At 35.7% G+C, this 17,648-nt stretch overlaps 2 protein-coding genes across 6 annotated transcripts; both read left to right on the forward strand.

The window, feature by feature from the left end:
• Positions 1 to 5,411: 5,411 nt before the first annotated feature.
• Positions 5,412 to 8,511, forward strand: LOC113741939 (uncharacterized). Of its 4 annotated transcripts, none has more exons than XM_027269610.2 (4): positions 5,412 to 5,645; positions 6,546 to 6,639; positions 6,787 to 7,151; positions 8,011 to 8,511. In XM_027269610.2, the coding sequence occupies exons 2-4, from the start codon at positions 6,589 to 6,591 to the stop codon at positions 8,036 to 8,038; spliced, it is 444 nt and encodes a 147-aa protein (XP_027125411.1). In that variant the 5' UTR covers positions 5,412 to 5,645; positions 6,546 to 6,588; the 3' UTR covers positions 8,039 to 8,511. The 4 variants fall into 4 exon arrangements, 3 of the variants coding, with proteins under 3 accessions (XP_027125411.1, XP_027125412.1, XP_027125413.1); XM_027269611.2 differs by having other exon boundaries at positions 5,413 to 5,645; positions 6,558 to 6,639; XM_027269612.2 differs by having other exon boundaries at positions 5,414 to 5,645; positions 8,001 to 8,511.
• Positions 8,512 to 12,731: 4,220 nt separating this feature from the next.
• Positions 12,732 to 16,656, forward strand: LOC113740988 (UDP-glycosyltransferase 83A1-like). 2 transcript variants are annotated; one of them, XM_027268491.2, is made up of 3 exons: positions 12,732 to 13,351; positions 14,547 to 15,450; positions 16,342 to 16,656. In XM_027268491.2, the coding sequence occupies exons 1-2, from the start codon at positions 12,808 to 12,810 to the stop codon at positions 15,425 to 15,427; spliced, it is 1,425 nt and encodes a 474-aa protein (XP_027124292.2). In that variant the 5' UTR covers positions 12,732 to 12,807; the 3' UTR covers positions 15,428 to 15,450; positions 16,342 to 16,656. The 2 variants fall into 2 exon arrangements, with proteins under 2 accessions (XP_027124292.2, XP_071902851.1); XM_072046750.1 differs by lacking the exon at positions 16,342 to 16,656 and having other exon boundaries at positions 14,547 to 15,558.
• The last annotated feature ends 992 nt before the right edge of the window (positions 16,657 to 17,648 follow it).

Consider the following 17,648-nt stretch of genomic DNA (forward strand, 5'->3'; position numbering starts at 1 on the left):
GGAGTGTAATATCACATGCCCATAGTACAACCATGGAGCACAACACTACTAACAACTAAAACTTCTACAACCACTTATAACATTTAGATAATAAATTCCTTTAGATTTATACCATCAAAAGTAAAAGTTAAAATCCACAAGTACAATATTCCTAAGGATCAAATGAGGATCAAAAGAATGTAGAAGGATTACAATTAATAAGTCTAGAAAGGTTAAATACATCAAATCCTTTCATCACTGAAGCTATGCTAAGGAGCCAAAACAAAAGATAAAAAATATGTGCAATATCATTAAAATTCATCCAAAGCACTACAATATAACTAATAACCCCAAATTCAATCAAAATCCTCTTCTAAGAAGCCACCTTAAGCTGCAAAATGTTAATAGTGGAGTCAGCAAGCACTTTGCTCAATAACCAGCCTATGCACTTCCTTATCAATTTGAGCATGCTACCATATAAAAGTACATTAAGCAAAGGATATCATATTTACAATTAAAATATGAGTAAATTTTATATACACTATCACGATTGGATGGATGACACATAAGTAAATTTTGGATTTCAAATTCAAATTTTATACATGTGACATATATCTAATGATGATAGTGTATACACTAACAGTGTGTATAAAATTAATCTTTAAAATATACGGCACATGTGAATTTTAAGTTTATATCCAATGCATAGCCATAATTCACAATTCATACATTAAGTTAAGATTACCTAGTTTCAATTAACCTTGGATACTAGTTCTAATTGTTCATCCCGTTAGGGAGGTCACATCATGAAATTTCTGACTATTCATCCTATCAGGTAAGTCACATCATGCAAATCCTGACTATTCATCCCATTAGGTAAGTGGTAGGTCATATCATGCAATTCATGACTATTCATCCCTTTAAGGAGGTCATATCATGCAATTCCTCACTATTTATCTCTTAGGTAGATCGCATCATACAAGTTCAAATAACAACGCTTCAAATCACATAGCAAATGGAAACATGATCATATTGATCCTAAAATTTATATAATGAAAATAAAGTAATTAATGTTGTTGAAATTCATAAAATACATTACAAAACATAAGGACTACACAAACTACTTACCTTCACCAAATGAACTAGCATCCAGCTCAACTCCAAACTGTCCCAATAAAATTTACTTCCCCACCTTGATATGCAAAAGAGCTTAATTTAAACTATAAAAACTTTGAACCATGCTAATTTATCATAAAACAGACTGTAAACAATACCCTTAACCAATAACCCATAGTAAAGATCATCTCCTCACTTAAGCAGAACACATATGTCAAGTCTAAAGATTCACCAACTTTGATAGATATAAAACTAGAGTGAAATCTTTATATTAAGTCTAGTTTCAAATGCAATAAATGGCGCTCAATTTTGAGTTTTTGAACAAAAATATGGTCGAAACACTAAGCTGATGCAAAGCAAAAAAAAAGTTTCTAGTTTTCTCTTCTAAGCTCCATTCCCACCTCAAACCATCTCCGAACTCCTAGCCATCAAAATGCCACAATCTCACTTCCCACAACCATATTATAGCATAAACAAACTTAGAAACAAAGTATTAAAGCTAAATCATGCAACTTCTATTAAGATTTCCTATCTCTTAAAACACCCAAAAACCCTCAAATTTTACTTCTCACTAAATTGACCCAACTTTTATGGCATCACCAAATTTAGACAAGATACTAAACTAAAAATCATAATATTCCTACAAAAATCATTATTCTTTAAGAATACCCAAAATCCATCTTAACTATCTATTAAATCTAACCAAGAAATTAATAATAAAAAAATCACTTACCTTGCAAAAGAGGCTAACGGTGAAGTCTCAATCTTTCTACTAGTTTTGGATCTTGGTTGGGTGTATATCACTTTGAGTGTAAGAAGGAAATAGAGAGATTTAGGGACGGAAGAGAAGAAAAAGGAAAGGAATTGGTAAAATTTGGAATAGTGGTTTTCCACTAACCACTCATATATTTTTGAATCTAAGCTTTCTCGTTTGCTCAAATAATCTTCACTTTCTTAAGTTTCATAATTTAAATCCCCAAAGTTATGTATTCTCCTCTAAGACCCCCAATGGAAGACTTGGATATCACAAAAATTGTTTCAACTGAAAAATTTGTATCCATGCGTTTGAAAATGCAAGTGTGGATAATAAAAAAATATTTTTTTTGCCAAATTCAAACTTGTGATCACAAAGTAGCACTTTTTCTTTTTCCTTTCTTCTTCCTTCTCTATACTAATTTTTGTTTCCCAGAATCACTATTACTACCACAACTGCTAGTTCCACCACCTTAAATTTTCCATTTTAGCTTTGAAACACATATCTCTTACCATCCAAATGTCACCCAAGGATCTTACAGGAGAAAGAAAATGGCCAAAGGAGATGGCGAACACTATCACCACTGCACACGGAGGAGAAGGAGAACACTCCTGGCTCCATAGACACATCCATTGATCATTCTTTAGTAGATGCAGCAACTAGCAATCACCATTTCCACCACTTGTCATCAAATCAAGTTACCAGGCTTCATATGGAGATGGCTGGGGAATGAAAATTTGCGTATGAGAACATAGAGATATCTAGGTTTAATGATTTTTATATTATTTTCAACATCAAGTTGTTTGTTTTTATTTTCAAGGACACCAAGATATGCTGTCTTTGGATATGTTTTTGCCCTTTGTCTTAGTTTTTGATTAGATGTGTGATAATGGCCACTAGCGTATGCATCTACTTTGAATTCTTCGGCGTCAGTAAACCTACCGTGATGCTGACAGTAGCTTATTGCTGAATACGCTGGCATAACGAAAGGTTGAGAATTGGGGGCAAGACTAGAACGCCTAGTTTGGGAGATGAGATTTGAACAGAAAAGGAAAGAATAAAAGAGAAAGGCTGCATCTCCCATGTTTGAGAGTTTTAAGTAAAAAAGAAAGGAAAAGAAACCAATGGAATTAGAAGGAAGAAGAAATAGCTTTATAGTTTAAAAAAAACTTCCGGCCCAAATCGGGTAGAAAGCAAAGGAAAGCGCGGAAAGGCAGCAAAAATTTTTTAAATTGCCCATTCTACTCCTAAAAAGCTATTGAATGAAATATTTATTTACCTATGTGTCCAAAATCACCTCCTTTCTTTCATAAACTCCCAAACAACATTAAAATCTCTTCTCTTCTTTTCTTATCATTTCTTTTCTCTCATAACTTAACCTTTCTCTTCTTTTCTTTTCTATCCTCAACTCACAAACTAGCTATAAAAGATGTATGCTTTAGTGGCCACCTTTAGATTTCATAAGAAAAAAATAAACTTGAGGGGCAAACTCCAATTTGAACAAGGTTATAACTGAAAATTCTTAATTCTTTGGTTGCATTTGGATAGAGTGATTTGACCAAAGATTCAAAATCATTTCAAATCTCTTTACTTGTTTAAAATACTTAGAAGGCATTTTAGTTTATAAATTATCAATTATTCTTGTATCTAAAACATATTTTGATAATTGATGAATTACAAACCTAAATACATCTTAAGTATTTCAAACTATTAGAGCGATTTGGGTGAATTTCAAATTCTTTATCAAATTTCTCAATTCAAACAAAAGGAGTACAAAGGAATTTTCAAAATCTTAGGGGTGGCTGCCCCCTGTGGCCCCCTTTATATCCACTGGTGGCCATATATAGGTGGAGCAAGAGATCATCCTTCGTTGCATATGCTACTGCTCATTGATTGTTTTTGACCAAATCGGACACCAAAATCTTAATTTAGGCTGAATATAGAGTTTTAACGTACCAAAATCTAAAATTTTGTTAAATTCTACACCGGCAATGACAGTTAGAGGGAGCGTGGCTCCAATGCCACCACTTTTACCAAAATCGTTTGGATCAAAAGATAACTTATATAAAATTTACTTTGACCAATAAATTTTTTATTAATTCCACAAAATATACCAACAAAAATTCTTAAATGTAAAAACAGATAAATAAAAGAAAACGAGGAGAGAAAAAGTAGACAAAGGTATGATTGACATTTCAGTTTCGTCAATTAATTTAAATAATTTCCATCCATGCTCCACATATGTCCACAGCATACGCGGGTTCATTGACGGAGTTTTGAATCATAGGGTAGATTCCTAACTTTTGATAAAATCAAAAGGGCATTTTGTAATTGTGAATCTTGTCCAAGTATATGTTTAGCACATTGGACGAGATAGCCGGTCCAAACTTCATATTCTTAAAAAACTAGTTCTTAACCTGTTATTGAATAGGGACCACACATAATCTGTTAAAAGAATTAGAAAGGAAAATTATAAGTTTGATTGATAAAAAATTTAATAATGCATAATTGATACGAATATATATATAAGGCATAAATTATTAAATTGATTGACAACATATAAGGAATTGGGAAAAAGAAGGAAATTAATTGTTATAAAAAAAAACACAAAAAGAATTAAAAAGTCAAAAAAATATTAAAAAAGTTCACGTGACGAAAAGATATATCATTCACTTGGATATGTCTAATTCATCAACGTACTCTTTATCAACGTGCTATGTCCAATTCAGAGCATGGATATGTAGGGGTGGCAATTTTCGACACGACCTGAAAACACGACACGAACCTAACACGAAATTAATGGGTTTGGGTTGAGGTTTCGGGAATTCGGGTCAGAATCGGGTTGGACCCGATGAACCCGAAAAGAAAACAGGTCGATTTCGGGTCAACCCGTGGTGACCTGATATGACCCGATATGACCCGTTTACGAATTAAAAATAATTTAATAAATATAAAAATAATTTTATCTAACTAAACTAAGTTATTCTTTTTTTCAAAGGCATTAATTACTTAATCCTAAATGAATTTATTTAATTTGTGTGAAGTTGAAATTATTATATTTGGACAAATAATATATTATATTATTTTTTACTTTTATATTGTTTTAATTTATTTTATATTTTGTTTGGGATAAAACACTTTTACGGTGTTTAATTTATTTTAGAATTGGTTTGGAATTATTTATTTAAATTTTTATTACTTGATTATGTAATTAGTTTTGTGAGAAATTGATTTTATTAGAAATTACAGTGATAAATTAATAAATTAAAATTAAGTTTCGGGTCATTTCGGGTCGACCCGCCAACCCGTCAACCTGAAATTTTCGGGTTCGGGTCAGCATACCTGACCCGTCACGAGTTTGGCGGGTCGGGTTCGGGTCAACAGATTTTCTGACGGGTTGACCCGAACCCGACCCGCCAACCTGATTTGGACCCGAATTGCCACCCCTATATGTCTAATTCATTAACGTACTATGAAAAATATGATTAAAAACAATCCAAAAAATAAAAGGGAATTAAGCGAACATTCCTTTTTTTTTTTTTTGAGGGAAAAGGAATTCCTTGCCAACAATACCCAGAATCTTCAGATTTCCTTCCTCGACTCCACTTTCTATTTTTCTTACACTTTCGGCCCCTTTCTTCTTTTTCACTTTCGTGTCTCCCTCTCTTCCCTCCCACGCTTTCCCGGTCTTTGATAAAACCCGGTGCCCCATCGCAAAACCCTTAGCCCCTTCCCTCCAACCCCATAATAAACGGCCGCAGCAGAATTTTCAGGCGGGCCAACTTCGGTAAAATCGGTATGTTTCGCAATTTACAGCTTGCAAGAAAATAAGTTGAATAATATCCTTTTGGGATATAAAGTCTTTTGTTTGTGTTAGAATTTTCTTGTTTCTCGGCTATGAAAAGTTACTAGCATTGCTTTCATTCGATTATTTTTTTTGAGCAAATTAACTATTTTGCACGATTATATGAAGTATAATTTAGGATGTTTAATACTACATTAATAAGGTCTGTGTGTTCGATTTGTATTCTTGTAAAGAAATTTAGTCTATTGCAAATTTGGAACTCTACTAGAAAGTTTGAGCCATTGTTAATTGTTGGGCCTGCCAAGAACAAGAAATAACGAAAGAATTCCTGTATCATCAGACTGATTTTGGAAGTTAGAAGCACACAATTGAATTCTAATTGCTGTTATTTGAATTGTTATTCTTTGTCTGGTTTAGCTATTTTAGAAAGCAATCACTAGTTGAGAAGTGTCTGTAACTTTGAATTTCTTTTTTTTTAAAAAAATAAAAAGGAGGGAAAATATGACTCTGTTTCTACATTATCTATTTGTGAGGGGCTTGTGAGATGTTTCACCTAGAAAAAGCTGAATTGAAATAGTTCTTTAGCTCGCTTTCAAGAAGGGTATCCTATGTCAGTGGAATTTTCCATACAGTTATCAGGATAAGAATGTAATTGATCTGCAATTCCTAAATTTGTGTTGCTGATCAACATTGTTTATTTTAGTGCTTTAGCTGGTAATTTTACAGTATAGTTCCTAGAAAAGGTCGAATTAATTTTTTCACCAGAACAAGGCTATTTCTGGTACCAGCACAGAGTACCTGAATGATAACATTCATGTTAATTTTTGGTTAATCGGTATTGTTCACAATTAATTGTTTTCAGTGCACAACTTTATAATGATGCTAAAACAGGCAGTTAATCAGGTCTAGCTGTTGAACCACAACAAGCACGAAAATGAAAAGGCTGCTGAAATTGACATGGCTGCGGTTGCGTAATCTAGTAAAGGCAAGAGATATCTGTTTTATTTTTTTTTGTTACAAACTTATTTGAACTAAATATGGTGGCAGAAACAGGGCCATTCATGACAATAACTTTTTGGCCCTGACATTGCTAATGTTATGTACCATTCTCACATAATATACCACTGTACAGATACCTCAGCCAGTTCGAATATCATTACGGGATAAAGCAATAGCAGTCGCAGGGAGAGTTTCTGTAGTCAAAGTTCGAGACTCTATGCAGGTTTGTTGTCCTGTATGCACAGAAGCGATTTCCTCTCCACTTGACTCTGACGTGAAAATGATACTAGCAGTGCACTTGAGTTTATGGCATGCTGAGGATGTTAACTTGCAATGGGACATTATGCAGAAGAAGAAAGATTCAGTTCTTCATTTGCCTTCCTTAGTTGTTGGAGTAGGAATAGCTGCTGGCGTTGGAGTACTGTTGACTTTTCTGGCAAAAAATCGGGCTCAAGCTTTGGTAGGGAATACAGTGAGACAACCGAGATTCAAGGAAAGGTAGTGGTGCATGACCTATTGGCTTTGTACCAGTAGTGATATACCCTTTTACCTACTCGCCATATGGCAGGATCAATACCTCTTCCTTTATTTGGCTAAAATTGCCAAGTTTGTAGAGTTCACCATTTTTTGTCAAAAAGGAAACTTGGATTATCGTAAATTTTGAGGGGCCTGTGTATGAAAAGGTTTAGAAGTGAGGACTTAACATGTGTTTGTAAACTTTCTAGCGGTGAATTATGTATCTCTTTTTGGGTATACTAGCTCCATAATTTTGACAGAGTGAAGTTATTCCTTTTTTCTAATCAAAATTGCTTTTATCCTCAACTAGAATTGATTGTTGCTTTTCTTGGATTTGATACAATGTTCGAATCATGATATTTAGCTCTAAAGTTTGATGTATGTCAAGATAGCAATGCAATTATCTCAGTAAGCAGTCAATTACTGGAGGAGTTGTCCTTTTTCTTTTTGCTGGGCTTGTCCTTTGGTATTATTCTCAAATTTGGTCTGTTTCTAATATATGAAAACTATTTGTCATCCATCTTTTATGCTATCTGAATTTGTTAATATTGGCATAAATGTGATCAAGTTACTGCATCTACTGGGTTCACTGCCATTAAAATAGGTTCTTTTTCTGTTCGATGAGTAAGATGCACATCATATTTTCAAGGTTCAAATAGTAGGAATAGTGGGGCAATGCATCCGTTTTATAGGCTTGCATGACACATCTTGTTCAGTCATGGCTTTGAATGTCCATGGACACTTTCTTAATTGTTTTAAATTTGTCTGCCCAATTTTTCATTTTCTTTTGAAATCATTCATCATCACAATACTGATCGTTGCCTTCCACAGCATTGTTTAGGCCATTTGGCATAACGCTTCCGGTTTGAGAAAAAATATCCTTTACACCCACAAATGAGGAGCTGCTAAAGTACACAGATGTACATTTGCCATTTGCCACCATACCTACCTTGTTTCAAGCTTCTGACATTGGCACCTAAGGTGCCCCCTCCGGATCAGGTCAAGACTTTTATTGCGGTTGGGAGTTCATCAGCAGTGGTTGGTTTGTGACCCAAGTTGGGCAGAAATTCCATTGATTTTACAAAAGCCTAAGAGTCTGAACCTATGTGGCCAAGTTGTTTTAATTTAGTCGTGGGATGAAAGATGAACAACTTCTTGTAAGGGTTGGGAGTTTGTCCAGCATTATATTTGCTTGGTGGATCATACTCTTTTTTGTTTACCGCACTTCTTGGATCATACTTATGAGATTGTCAATTGATAGACCAAGATATGAAGGGTAAATTTCAATTGATAGACCAAGATATGAAGGGTAAGTTATATAAATTTTGTGTGTGTTGATCCCTATGACCATGTAACAATCTTTTGTGCAGGTGAAGATTTCTGATTCTTTTTGACAAAAGTAATTTTTAAACTGTTTAATGACTCTAAAGCTGTAAAACTAATTGTCACATCATGGATTTTTGGAAACATCTAAATATCTAGTCGTAACCCTTTTTTTTCTTTCTTTTGAAAAGAAAGTAACCAACAAGCATTATTGTAATAGTTTTTGGGCTGTTTTTAGAAAAACTTTACTGAAATATTTATTTGGGGCGTTTCTAGAAAAACATTACTGGAATAGCTATTAAATAAATGAGTCAAAGGCGTTTTTAATTGCAGTTTTGGTTCAAAAATGTTTGAAACATGAGCGCTGCTAGTCACTAAAGTTTGGAATAAAGTAAATGTAGCCCAAATGTTTCAATCTCTTAGCAAATTTAGTACTATTAATTGATTTTTACCAATTGTTATCAGAATCTAGTCACATACTATTACGTATTGATAATTAATTTTTTTAAAAGAATTAAAAAGCTCGAAACAAATATTGTTGGCCATAATTTGTGGTAAAAGAGGGTTAATTACTCGCATGTCGATCATGTGAGTGATTAGTCTTTATTCCAGAAATACAAAAATTCAGTTGACAAAAAAAGTTTTGGTTAAAGATTAATTAGTAATGGGACCTGAGTAATTAATTATCTTTTATTATAGATTATGGCTAGCAATTTTTTATTGATTATTAATTTTTTTTAAAAAAATTAGTTTCTAGTACATGACTAGATTCCTGCATTGATTGGTAAAATTAGTCATTAGAATTAAATGTACATAAAAACTGAAATATTTGGGATTACATTTTATCCAACTATTAGAGATTAAAAGCGCTTATACTTCCAAACATTTTGGAACTAACTGTGTGCCGCTGCGCTTGTCGGGGAAGATAAAGAAATAGAATTAAAATTATCAATGTGTGGGCCATTTATACTGAGGCTCAACGTATTCATCATTTCTTGATCAGATGGATCGATCAATTGTTAACTGGGCCTTGCACTAGGCCCAATAAATAATATTCGAATATATGGTTAAAATGTTCTCAATTTCTTGATCTAATGGGCCATTGAAAATATCACTGGGCCTGGCACTAGGCCCAATAAATAATATCCGAATATATGAATAAAATGTTTGACTCAATAGGTCAACTAGGGGACAACTGGGCCAATTAATTTCTCGTGGGCCCTGCACCAGGCCCAGGCCAATTGAATCGAAAATGTTATCAACTTATTGATCCACTGGGCCATTTAAAATGTCATTGGGTCTCGCACCAGGCCCAATAAAAAAATAACACTAGGCCCAACCATAGTGATCATCAATGAAGAAAATATATAACTCTCAGAAGCGTATTCATCAATCTTCATTCTAATTGCTATTTAAATGCACTCCATCTCATCCAGTTGATTCAGCCCCATTTAGCAGAATGCGGCATTCTCCTTCGTCGAATAGCACCTATTCGCCCCCAGATATCAAGATCAGGCACCGCCTGTCCAAGAAGAAGAGGCGAACAACGAGAATTAAGTTCGCGTGTGGCTGCTGCATCCTGCACAGCAATAGATGCAATAAGGGACACCACGTTCTCAACATTGATGTAGCAAGGAAGTTACTCCTGGGAGTTCCAGAAGGATCCCCTCTACTTAACCATGTTCCAGGCTAGTCGGACCACTTGGTCGGTGTCAATTCGGGCAAACTACAACCTCCGCAAGAGACTCCGTCTTGACAAGATGTGGACATGGCTCCTCTGTTTTCAAACTCGGACCGGACCGGTCGGTCGAACCGGCCGAACCGGGAACCGGCCAGGTAGCCGGTCCGAGTCACATTAAAAAACCGGAAATTTAAAACCCGGTCAAAGCCGGTCAAAAACCGGGTTTGACCGGAAAAAAACCGGTTTTTCATGTTCAACAGTAATTTTTTTTTTTAAATTCAAACTTTTTAATATTATGTTTTGACCCCCTAAATTGTTAAAACTTATTGATATACCTCAAATATTTGATACTTTATAAATATTGTCCTAAAATTTGATGTTATTTTTCAATTAAATTCATAATTTTAATTCTAAACTTGTTAATATTTATTAAATAATATAAATTGCTACTTGATTGTTCTAATTTCTTTGTATTTTCTTGTTAAATATATTTGAAACATCAAATATATATGGATATACCTTTATTAATATCAATATATTATTAGATATTATATATATAATATTTTAATTTTTAAATAATTTTTATTTATGACGTCATCCGGTTCGACTCCTATCGACCCCCGGTCGAACCCATTGACCCCTGACCCCTGACCTCGGCCGAGTCGCTATCCGGTCCGGTTCTGAAAACATAGCATGGCTCCTGATTAGGACTCCCTGGTCCTTGAAGGACGTGGATCCCATTAGGATTAATAATAAGGTTAGGGCTCTCATAACGAGCCAATTATGTAATTACAGCATCATAAGTCCGATTAATCTAGAATTAGCGTGTAGGTCCCTGCCACGTGTCTGGATTAATTGCAGGGAAGCGGATTTCCAATTTGTACGCATCTTGTTTAAGGATGAAATTAATTGAAATATTGTTATTTCCATACTGCGTATTTATCACACGTGTCACTGCTGCATTAAATCCCTACATACGTACGAATACTCCAATCCTACGCCGTATACTACGTTACATTTCTACGTATATTGCTGTGTATGTGGGGTCCACATCCTCGATCGTAGGGGTTCATGAGTCCGAGGGTTCCATTCCTCCTCATCAGTCCACTTCTTCTACCGTAGGGGTTCAATTGCTCTTGGTGGAGTTAGGATCATCCCCAGCATCCTCTGACTCAGACAGGGTTCCCTTTAGCTCCTCAACTGCCCTGAACAGCTGGTCCAATTCGCGGATGAATCGAAGGCTCCCCATGCGAAGGGTGAAGTACATCCCGAGGAGCACTACCTGCTCCATGCCGCAATCCCTCACCACCGCGAAGAATCCTGCCATGTCCCTCATGTTTGCCATTTCTTGTGCTCTTCAAAACGCACTGTATCGAGCAATCTCCTGGAACAAGACGTGTCGAGCAAGGAATGGTCAGAGTCTTCCATCACTCCGCTATTTATCGTCCTCTCTCTCTGTCACGTGTCGCGTATCGCGACCACCAGGACCGGGGACAAGTGTCGGCAATCCCGATGTGGGTGGGATTATTCAAAATTCAAAATTCGACGTGGGCGGGATCATTTGAAATTGAAATTTTGAATTTGAATTTAAATTCAAATTCCAACAGTGCCTCCGGGCACTGTTCTCTACTTCAACCAATAGCACTGTTCATCATTGTGGGGTCGCGCTCTTTCGAGCGGCTAGTGGCCTTCGGCCATGTGGCAAAAGAGTACGGCGGCCCACGTTCCTGTCGGAACGTAGGGTACAAGGGGGCCCGCATTGCGGGCCATACAACCCAGGTCTTGGGTTGTCCTTTCTCTCTCCTCCCCAGATCAGATCCGGACTATCCATCCTTCGGATGGAGGACACGTGGACGGTGGATATATACATATGTATATGTATATGTATACTCATATGCATAAGTATACTCATATATATATGTATATGTATACGTATACTCATATGCATAAGTATATACATATATATATGAGTATACATATACATATATACATATATATAGTATACATATGTATATGTATATGTGTGTGTGTATCCTTGTGTTTTGACATGTGTTCTGATTATTTTATAGATCAAGAGCAATAATTGACGAAATAACCACGAGTGTACTGATTAGATGCGGGCTATAGTTTAATGGTCGTTGAGATTTTTTGCCTCATATACACACACACGTGTGTGTATAAAATATCAAATAGTATAAAGATCCTAATTCTGCGACATACTTTTACCATTCACAAAAACAATGGTAGATATCAAATAATAGCAACAAGATTTCCCAGTTTACAAAATTAAAGGAAGATAAATCTGTTTCGTTTGGGACTGTCCTAAATATTTTTCCTTCTAGAAAAATCCTAGTTGTATCATTACTTCATATCTAGAAAGAAATGGAGTGTCCTAATATAGAGAAAAGCCATCAATTAGGAAACTAAAAGAACCATCAATATTTGCACGCTTGTATAATTTAGGAAACCTCAACCTAATTTCCGCAATTCATGGAAACGTAACCTGAAAGATCGTAGAACCACGTTATCATGGCCAATGCATGGCCCTGCAATATTGCTATTTTTCCTGAAAAATACATTGCAAAAACTTGAACATCTAGAAGAAATTTGAACACCATCTTTCTTTAAAAGGTCATGGATGAAAAACCCCAACATCCTCAATCAAATTCTGAAAACTTTAAACAAATGGATCATATAGGCCATGTATTAATCATATCATATCCTTTACAGGGTCATGCAGCACCTCTAATAAAATTGGCAAACACGATATGCAAATTTGGAGTGAAAGTAACATTTCTTACTACAGAATTTACACTGGCCAAAATGGGTTCTTCCTTGCTTATATCTGAGCAAGATGGAAAGCTGATCACGTTCGCTTCGGTCCCTGATGGATTAGAACCTGATGATGATAGAAATGATCCGGCGAAATTGGCTGCAAGTATTTACAAGGTGATGCCTGGTTACTTGGAAGATTTTGTTATGAAGACTAACGACTCCAAGAATGGTTATGATAAGTTTACTGGTTTTATAGTTGATACACCATTGACATCTATGTTGAAAGTTCCTAAGAAGTTAGGGATCAAGTGTGCCACGTATTGGTGTTCCAGTCCAGGATGTTTGGCTCTTGGACTCAATCTTGAAAAGCTTATTCAAGCTAAAGTCATTGATGCCAATGATGGTAAGCATATCTTAGCGCAAGCATCAGCTACATACGGCTTCTATACAATTTGACACAACATGCACAACAAACTTTATATGTACTTTGCAATTTGCCTTCCTTTTTTCCCCATTTTCTAGGTTTCACGATCAAAACCTAAATGCATTTGTTTGTAAAAGTAAAACGCTAAAGTCATTGAAGATTTTAAAGTAGAAGATAGAGATTAAAAGGAAAGCTTTGACTATGATTTGGAAAGCCATGTTTCAGGTAGTAAATTTGAATTGCCTTGACTTTTATCTTGGAACTATTTGTTAATAATAATAAGATTAGCAATCTTGCGTGCATATCATATGTTGTGTGAGCAACCAATGTACCTTCATTGATGGTTAGAGTTTCTTTAGTGAAATATATGCATGATAACCTCATTGAATTGGATAAATGGATTTATTAACATGATGTCCATATAATTTTCTGTATGTTTAACCATTTTCAAGTTATTTGCATTTTAAAGTGCCAAATTTAACACTTAAATACCTTATCCAATCAATTCACTATAACTGTTAATGTTAGTTAAATTCAATTAATTTCTCTTAGAAGGAAAATTTAATTAACTTTGGCAATTTAGTACCCCTATTTATATTTACTCATGAAATTCTCTTATTCATTTAGGGGTTCTAAAGTCTTCTCCTTAAGCTATCAAAATTCATTAATTTTCAATGAAATAAACTCATAGTATAATGTACTTAACCGGTACAATCGACAGTTTTATAGTGCACATTTCTAATCAGAGACTGTTAAGGGCTGCAAATTGCAATTCACCCTTGTTTTAGAATCACGAGCTTTATTTGCAAAGGAACCACAATCTATAGTATATAATGAGCAAGAGTTCGGTATATGCTATAAAATTTTCATTTCATGCTGATGGAGCATACCTACCTCATGCTGGATGCTTCTTCAGAGTTAGGAAACCACTCTCTACCACTATATATGTTAACCAAGCGTGCAACTAGTTTTTTTGATTGCCAATTCAGAAATTTTACCAACTATAGACTAAGGGATAGTAACAAATTGGATTTTAATCAATCATGCAACTTCGTATGTCCATTGCAATTTAGAGAATTATATAAGCTTAAAGCTGGAATCATATCAGGATTCTTAACAATTTCCACATTATTTTTTTGGTTCTAAATATTTAGGTCAAACAAACATTCTGCAGGGACTCCTCTGATCAGTGAGAAGATTCCACTGCTACCAGACATGCCCCCAATGAGCCCTACAGAATTTACCTGGTATTTTCAAAGGAATCTAGATGCACAAAAGTCGATGTTTCAGTTTGTCCAAATGTTCATTAGTCACATGGTTTCAGAATCAGACTTGATTCTTTGCAATTGGTTCAGTGAATTGGACCCTTCAGCCTCTAGTTTCAATTCCAATATTCTTTCTGTTGGTCCCATACTAGCTGATGGACAGACCGCAGGAAGTTTTGTCTCAGAAGACTCTAGTTGCCTAAGCTGGCTGGATAAGCAATCTCCAGGATCAGTGGTCTATGTTGCCTTTGGCAGCACCTCCAGGTTCAGCCAAGAACAGATTAATGAGATTGCGTTGGGGCTTGAACTTATGGATAGACCATTTCTGTGGGTTGCTTGGTCAGGCCTTACTGTCAATGGAGCTTCCCTGACATTTCCTGATGGATTCACCGGAAGAGTAGCTCATCGCGGAAAGATTGTGGAATGGGCACCTCAAGAAAGGGTGTTAGCTCACCCTTCTGTTGCCTGTTTCATAAGCCACTGTGGTTGGGGTTCCATCATGGAGAGTGTAAGCATGGGTGTCCCTTTCCTTTGTTGGCCTTATTTTGGAGATCAGTTGTATTCTCAGACTTGCATTTGTGAAGCCTGGAAAATTGGTATTTGGTTGAGGGCTGGTGAAAATGGGATCATATCAAGGAATGAAATTAAAGAGAAAGTCGACATGCTTCTTTTAGAAACCAGTATCAGATCAAATATACTCAAGTTGAAGGAGCTGGCCAGGAAGAGCATAAGTAAAGGAGGATCTTCATTTAAAAACTTAGAATATCTTGTCAGCCAAATGAAGTATTAAAGGTGCAGTCTGATGCAAGACAGGTGTTTAATTTTTCATGTTAATTTCAAAATGCTTCCCTAAATTATCATTTGGATGCAGCTTGAACCCTATAGTATCAATAGCAGCTCTTTACTGCCTTATACTACTAATATTTTGCACATTACTGAAAGCACATGAATTTGGTTGCTTGTGCTTGAATTAGGATATGATAACAACCATAAAATAGACATGTTGCATGAATAAGTTATTCAAATGCTAATCCTAGAAGCATCATCAGCATGAAGCAGCCATTTTAATTTAGTTGTACAATCATAATATCAGCATACGGGGAGCTACAATTGGGAGAGAGTTCTGGGGATTGGAAGAAAATGCAGACAGTATGTTGGAGAGTTCTTTTTTGCGTGGATAGGCATAAAATCATCCTGAGTTTTTCTTGATCCTAAATATGATGGAGTTGATTTGGGTAATGGGCTATAATGTGTGGTAGTAAAGCTCTGCAATTAATAATTTGGGCATAAGTTGCAAGAAGAGTAAAAGTTTAGAAGGGTATTTTGCAACGAATCCTAATTGATGTCCTCGGGACTAGTGGAACACATTAGAGCACTGTGGTGCAGTAAAATGATATCAACGGAAATGTTATACTAGCAGAAAAGCAGAAAAAGCTCAAAAGAAATGAACAGACAATAGAAGATATTGGTTGTCACCAGTCACCAGAACCATTTCATGGGAAAGAACTTTGCCGTCTACCTGATAAGCTCAGGTAAAACAAGAAATATTGTTGATTAAGTTACCTGAATGTGCTGTCAAATGGACATTAAAGATTATAATTCCGTGACTCATGTTTTCTTCTTGTGAATTTAGTCTCACAGCCAACAACTAACAGTAATGAATATTGAGTTATTGATGTTGTTGGTTATGTCTGCTGACTGTAGGCATGTCTCTTCCTTTCAAGAACCAGATTAATTAAGAGGCAACTCCGTTGAGCCCTTCCGAGCAATTGACTTGTCAAATTACAGATGCAAACATTTCTTGGGAACCACAGACTGCTGAAAGATGGGATCATTTTGCCATTTAGTCTTAACACCCTTCGAGAGCTTCAAGCAGACGGAACACAATGGTTGATAACAGCAAATAGTAGTATGTTTTGGATGTGTCTTATACTTTTATTAACATGTATCTTTGTATCTCTCAAGTAATTGCAAGTTTTAGTTCCAGACTTTCCAAAGTGTGTCAAATGTTTATGCGTTGGATGGTTAACCAAAATGAAATTTCTTTTTGATTGAAACTAATTCCAAGAATATACACAAGACAATAATGATAATACAAAAGCAATTTAAAGACTAAGGTTGATTTCTTATGAAACATTACCGTTCTGTGAGATTATGTGGAATGCAGTATTCTTCTCACGTTTTCATTGATCCTCCAACCATCGAGTATAAGTCATCATCTACCAGTAACTCTGTAACATGCCAAATGCTATTGTCTGTGATGATGCCAGTTGTTAAATTTTTTCACCATTGTAAGGAGACATGGCTGCATAGAATTAAGACTTTGACGAACAGATCACAATATAATCATTAAGTTCAGGTACATACACAACTTTGATCCATTTGAACCAATGAAGCAATCTACTAAATACAACCAATGAAACAAAAATAGAAAATGACAAAATCCACAATCATTTTTTCCTATCAAAATCGACGTGACCAGGACACAAGCTTCACACCTTGGGCTTATGCTGCTATCTGTCAGAGAAATACATCATCATCAAATATATAGATGGTATTAAGATTCAGCAAGAGTGGTGGTGCTAACGATAGAAATGCACAGGCAACCCCGCATACTGGCTGTGCCACGTCCGGTCCAAGGTCAAGTTGCATCACTTTTGAAGATGTCACGGAGGATCGCAAGTCAGAGCAACAAGGTTACATTTGTTAGCAATGAACTCATACACAGAAAATCATGGCTTCGATTCCTGCTAATGAAAGAGAGCAAATCGGTTTGCACTAGCATCAATCCCAGGTGGATTTGATACACGGAAAGATCTCCAAAAGTTCACGGACAGCATTCCAAGAGTTACACCTGGCGCTTCGACAGATTTGATCAGAAAAACAAATGATTTCGGCAATGTTGAGCCAATCACTTGTCTTATAGGAGATCTATCAATTGGATGGGCCCTGGATGTTGCTGAACGGTTAGGTCTTGAACAGGTTGGGTTTTGGTCTGCTGGAGCAGCATC

This window comes from Coffea arabica, chromosome 4e (genome assembly GCF_036785885.1).
Source record: "Coffea arabica cultivar ET-39 chromosome 4e, Coffea Arabica ET-39 HiFi, whole genome shotgun sequence".
Taxonomy (NCBI): domain Eukaryota; kingdom Viridiplantae; phylum Streptophyta; class Magnoliopsida; order Gentianales; family Rubiaceae; genus Coffea; species Coffea arabica.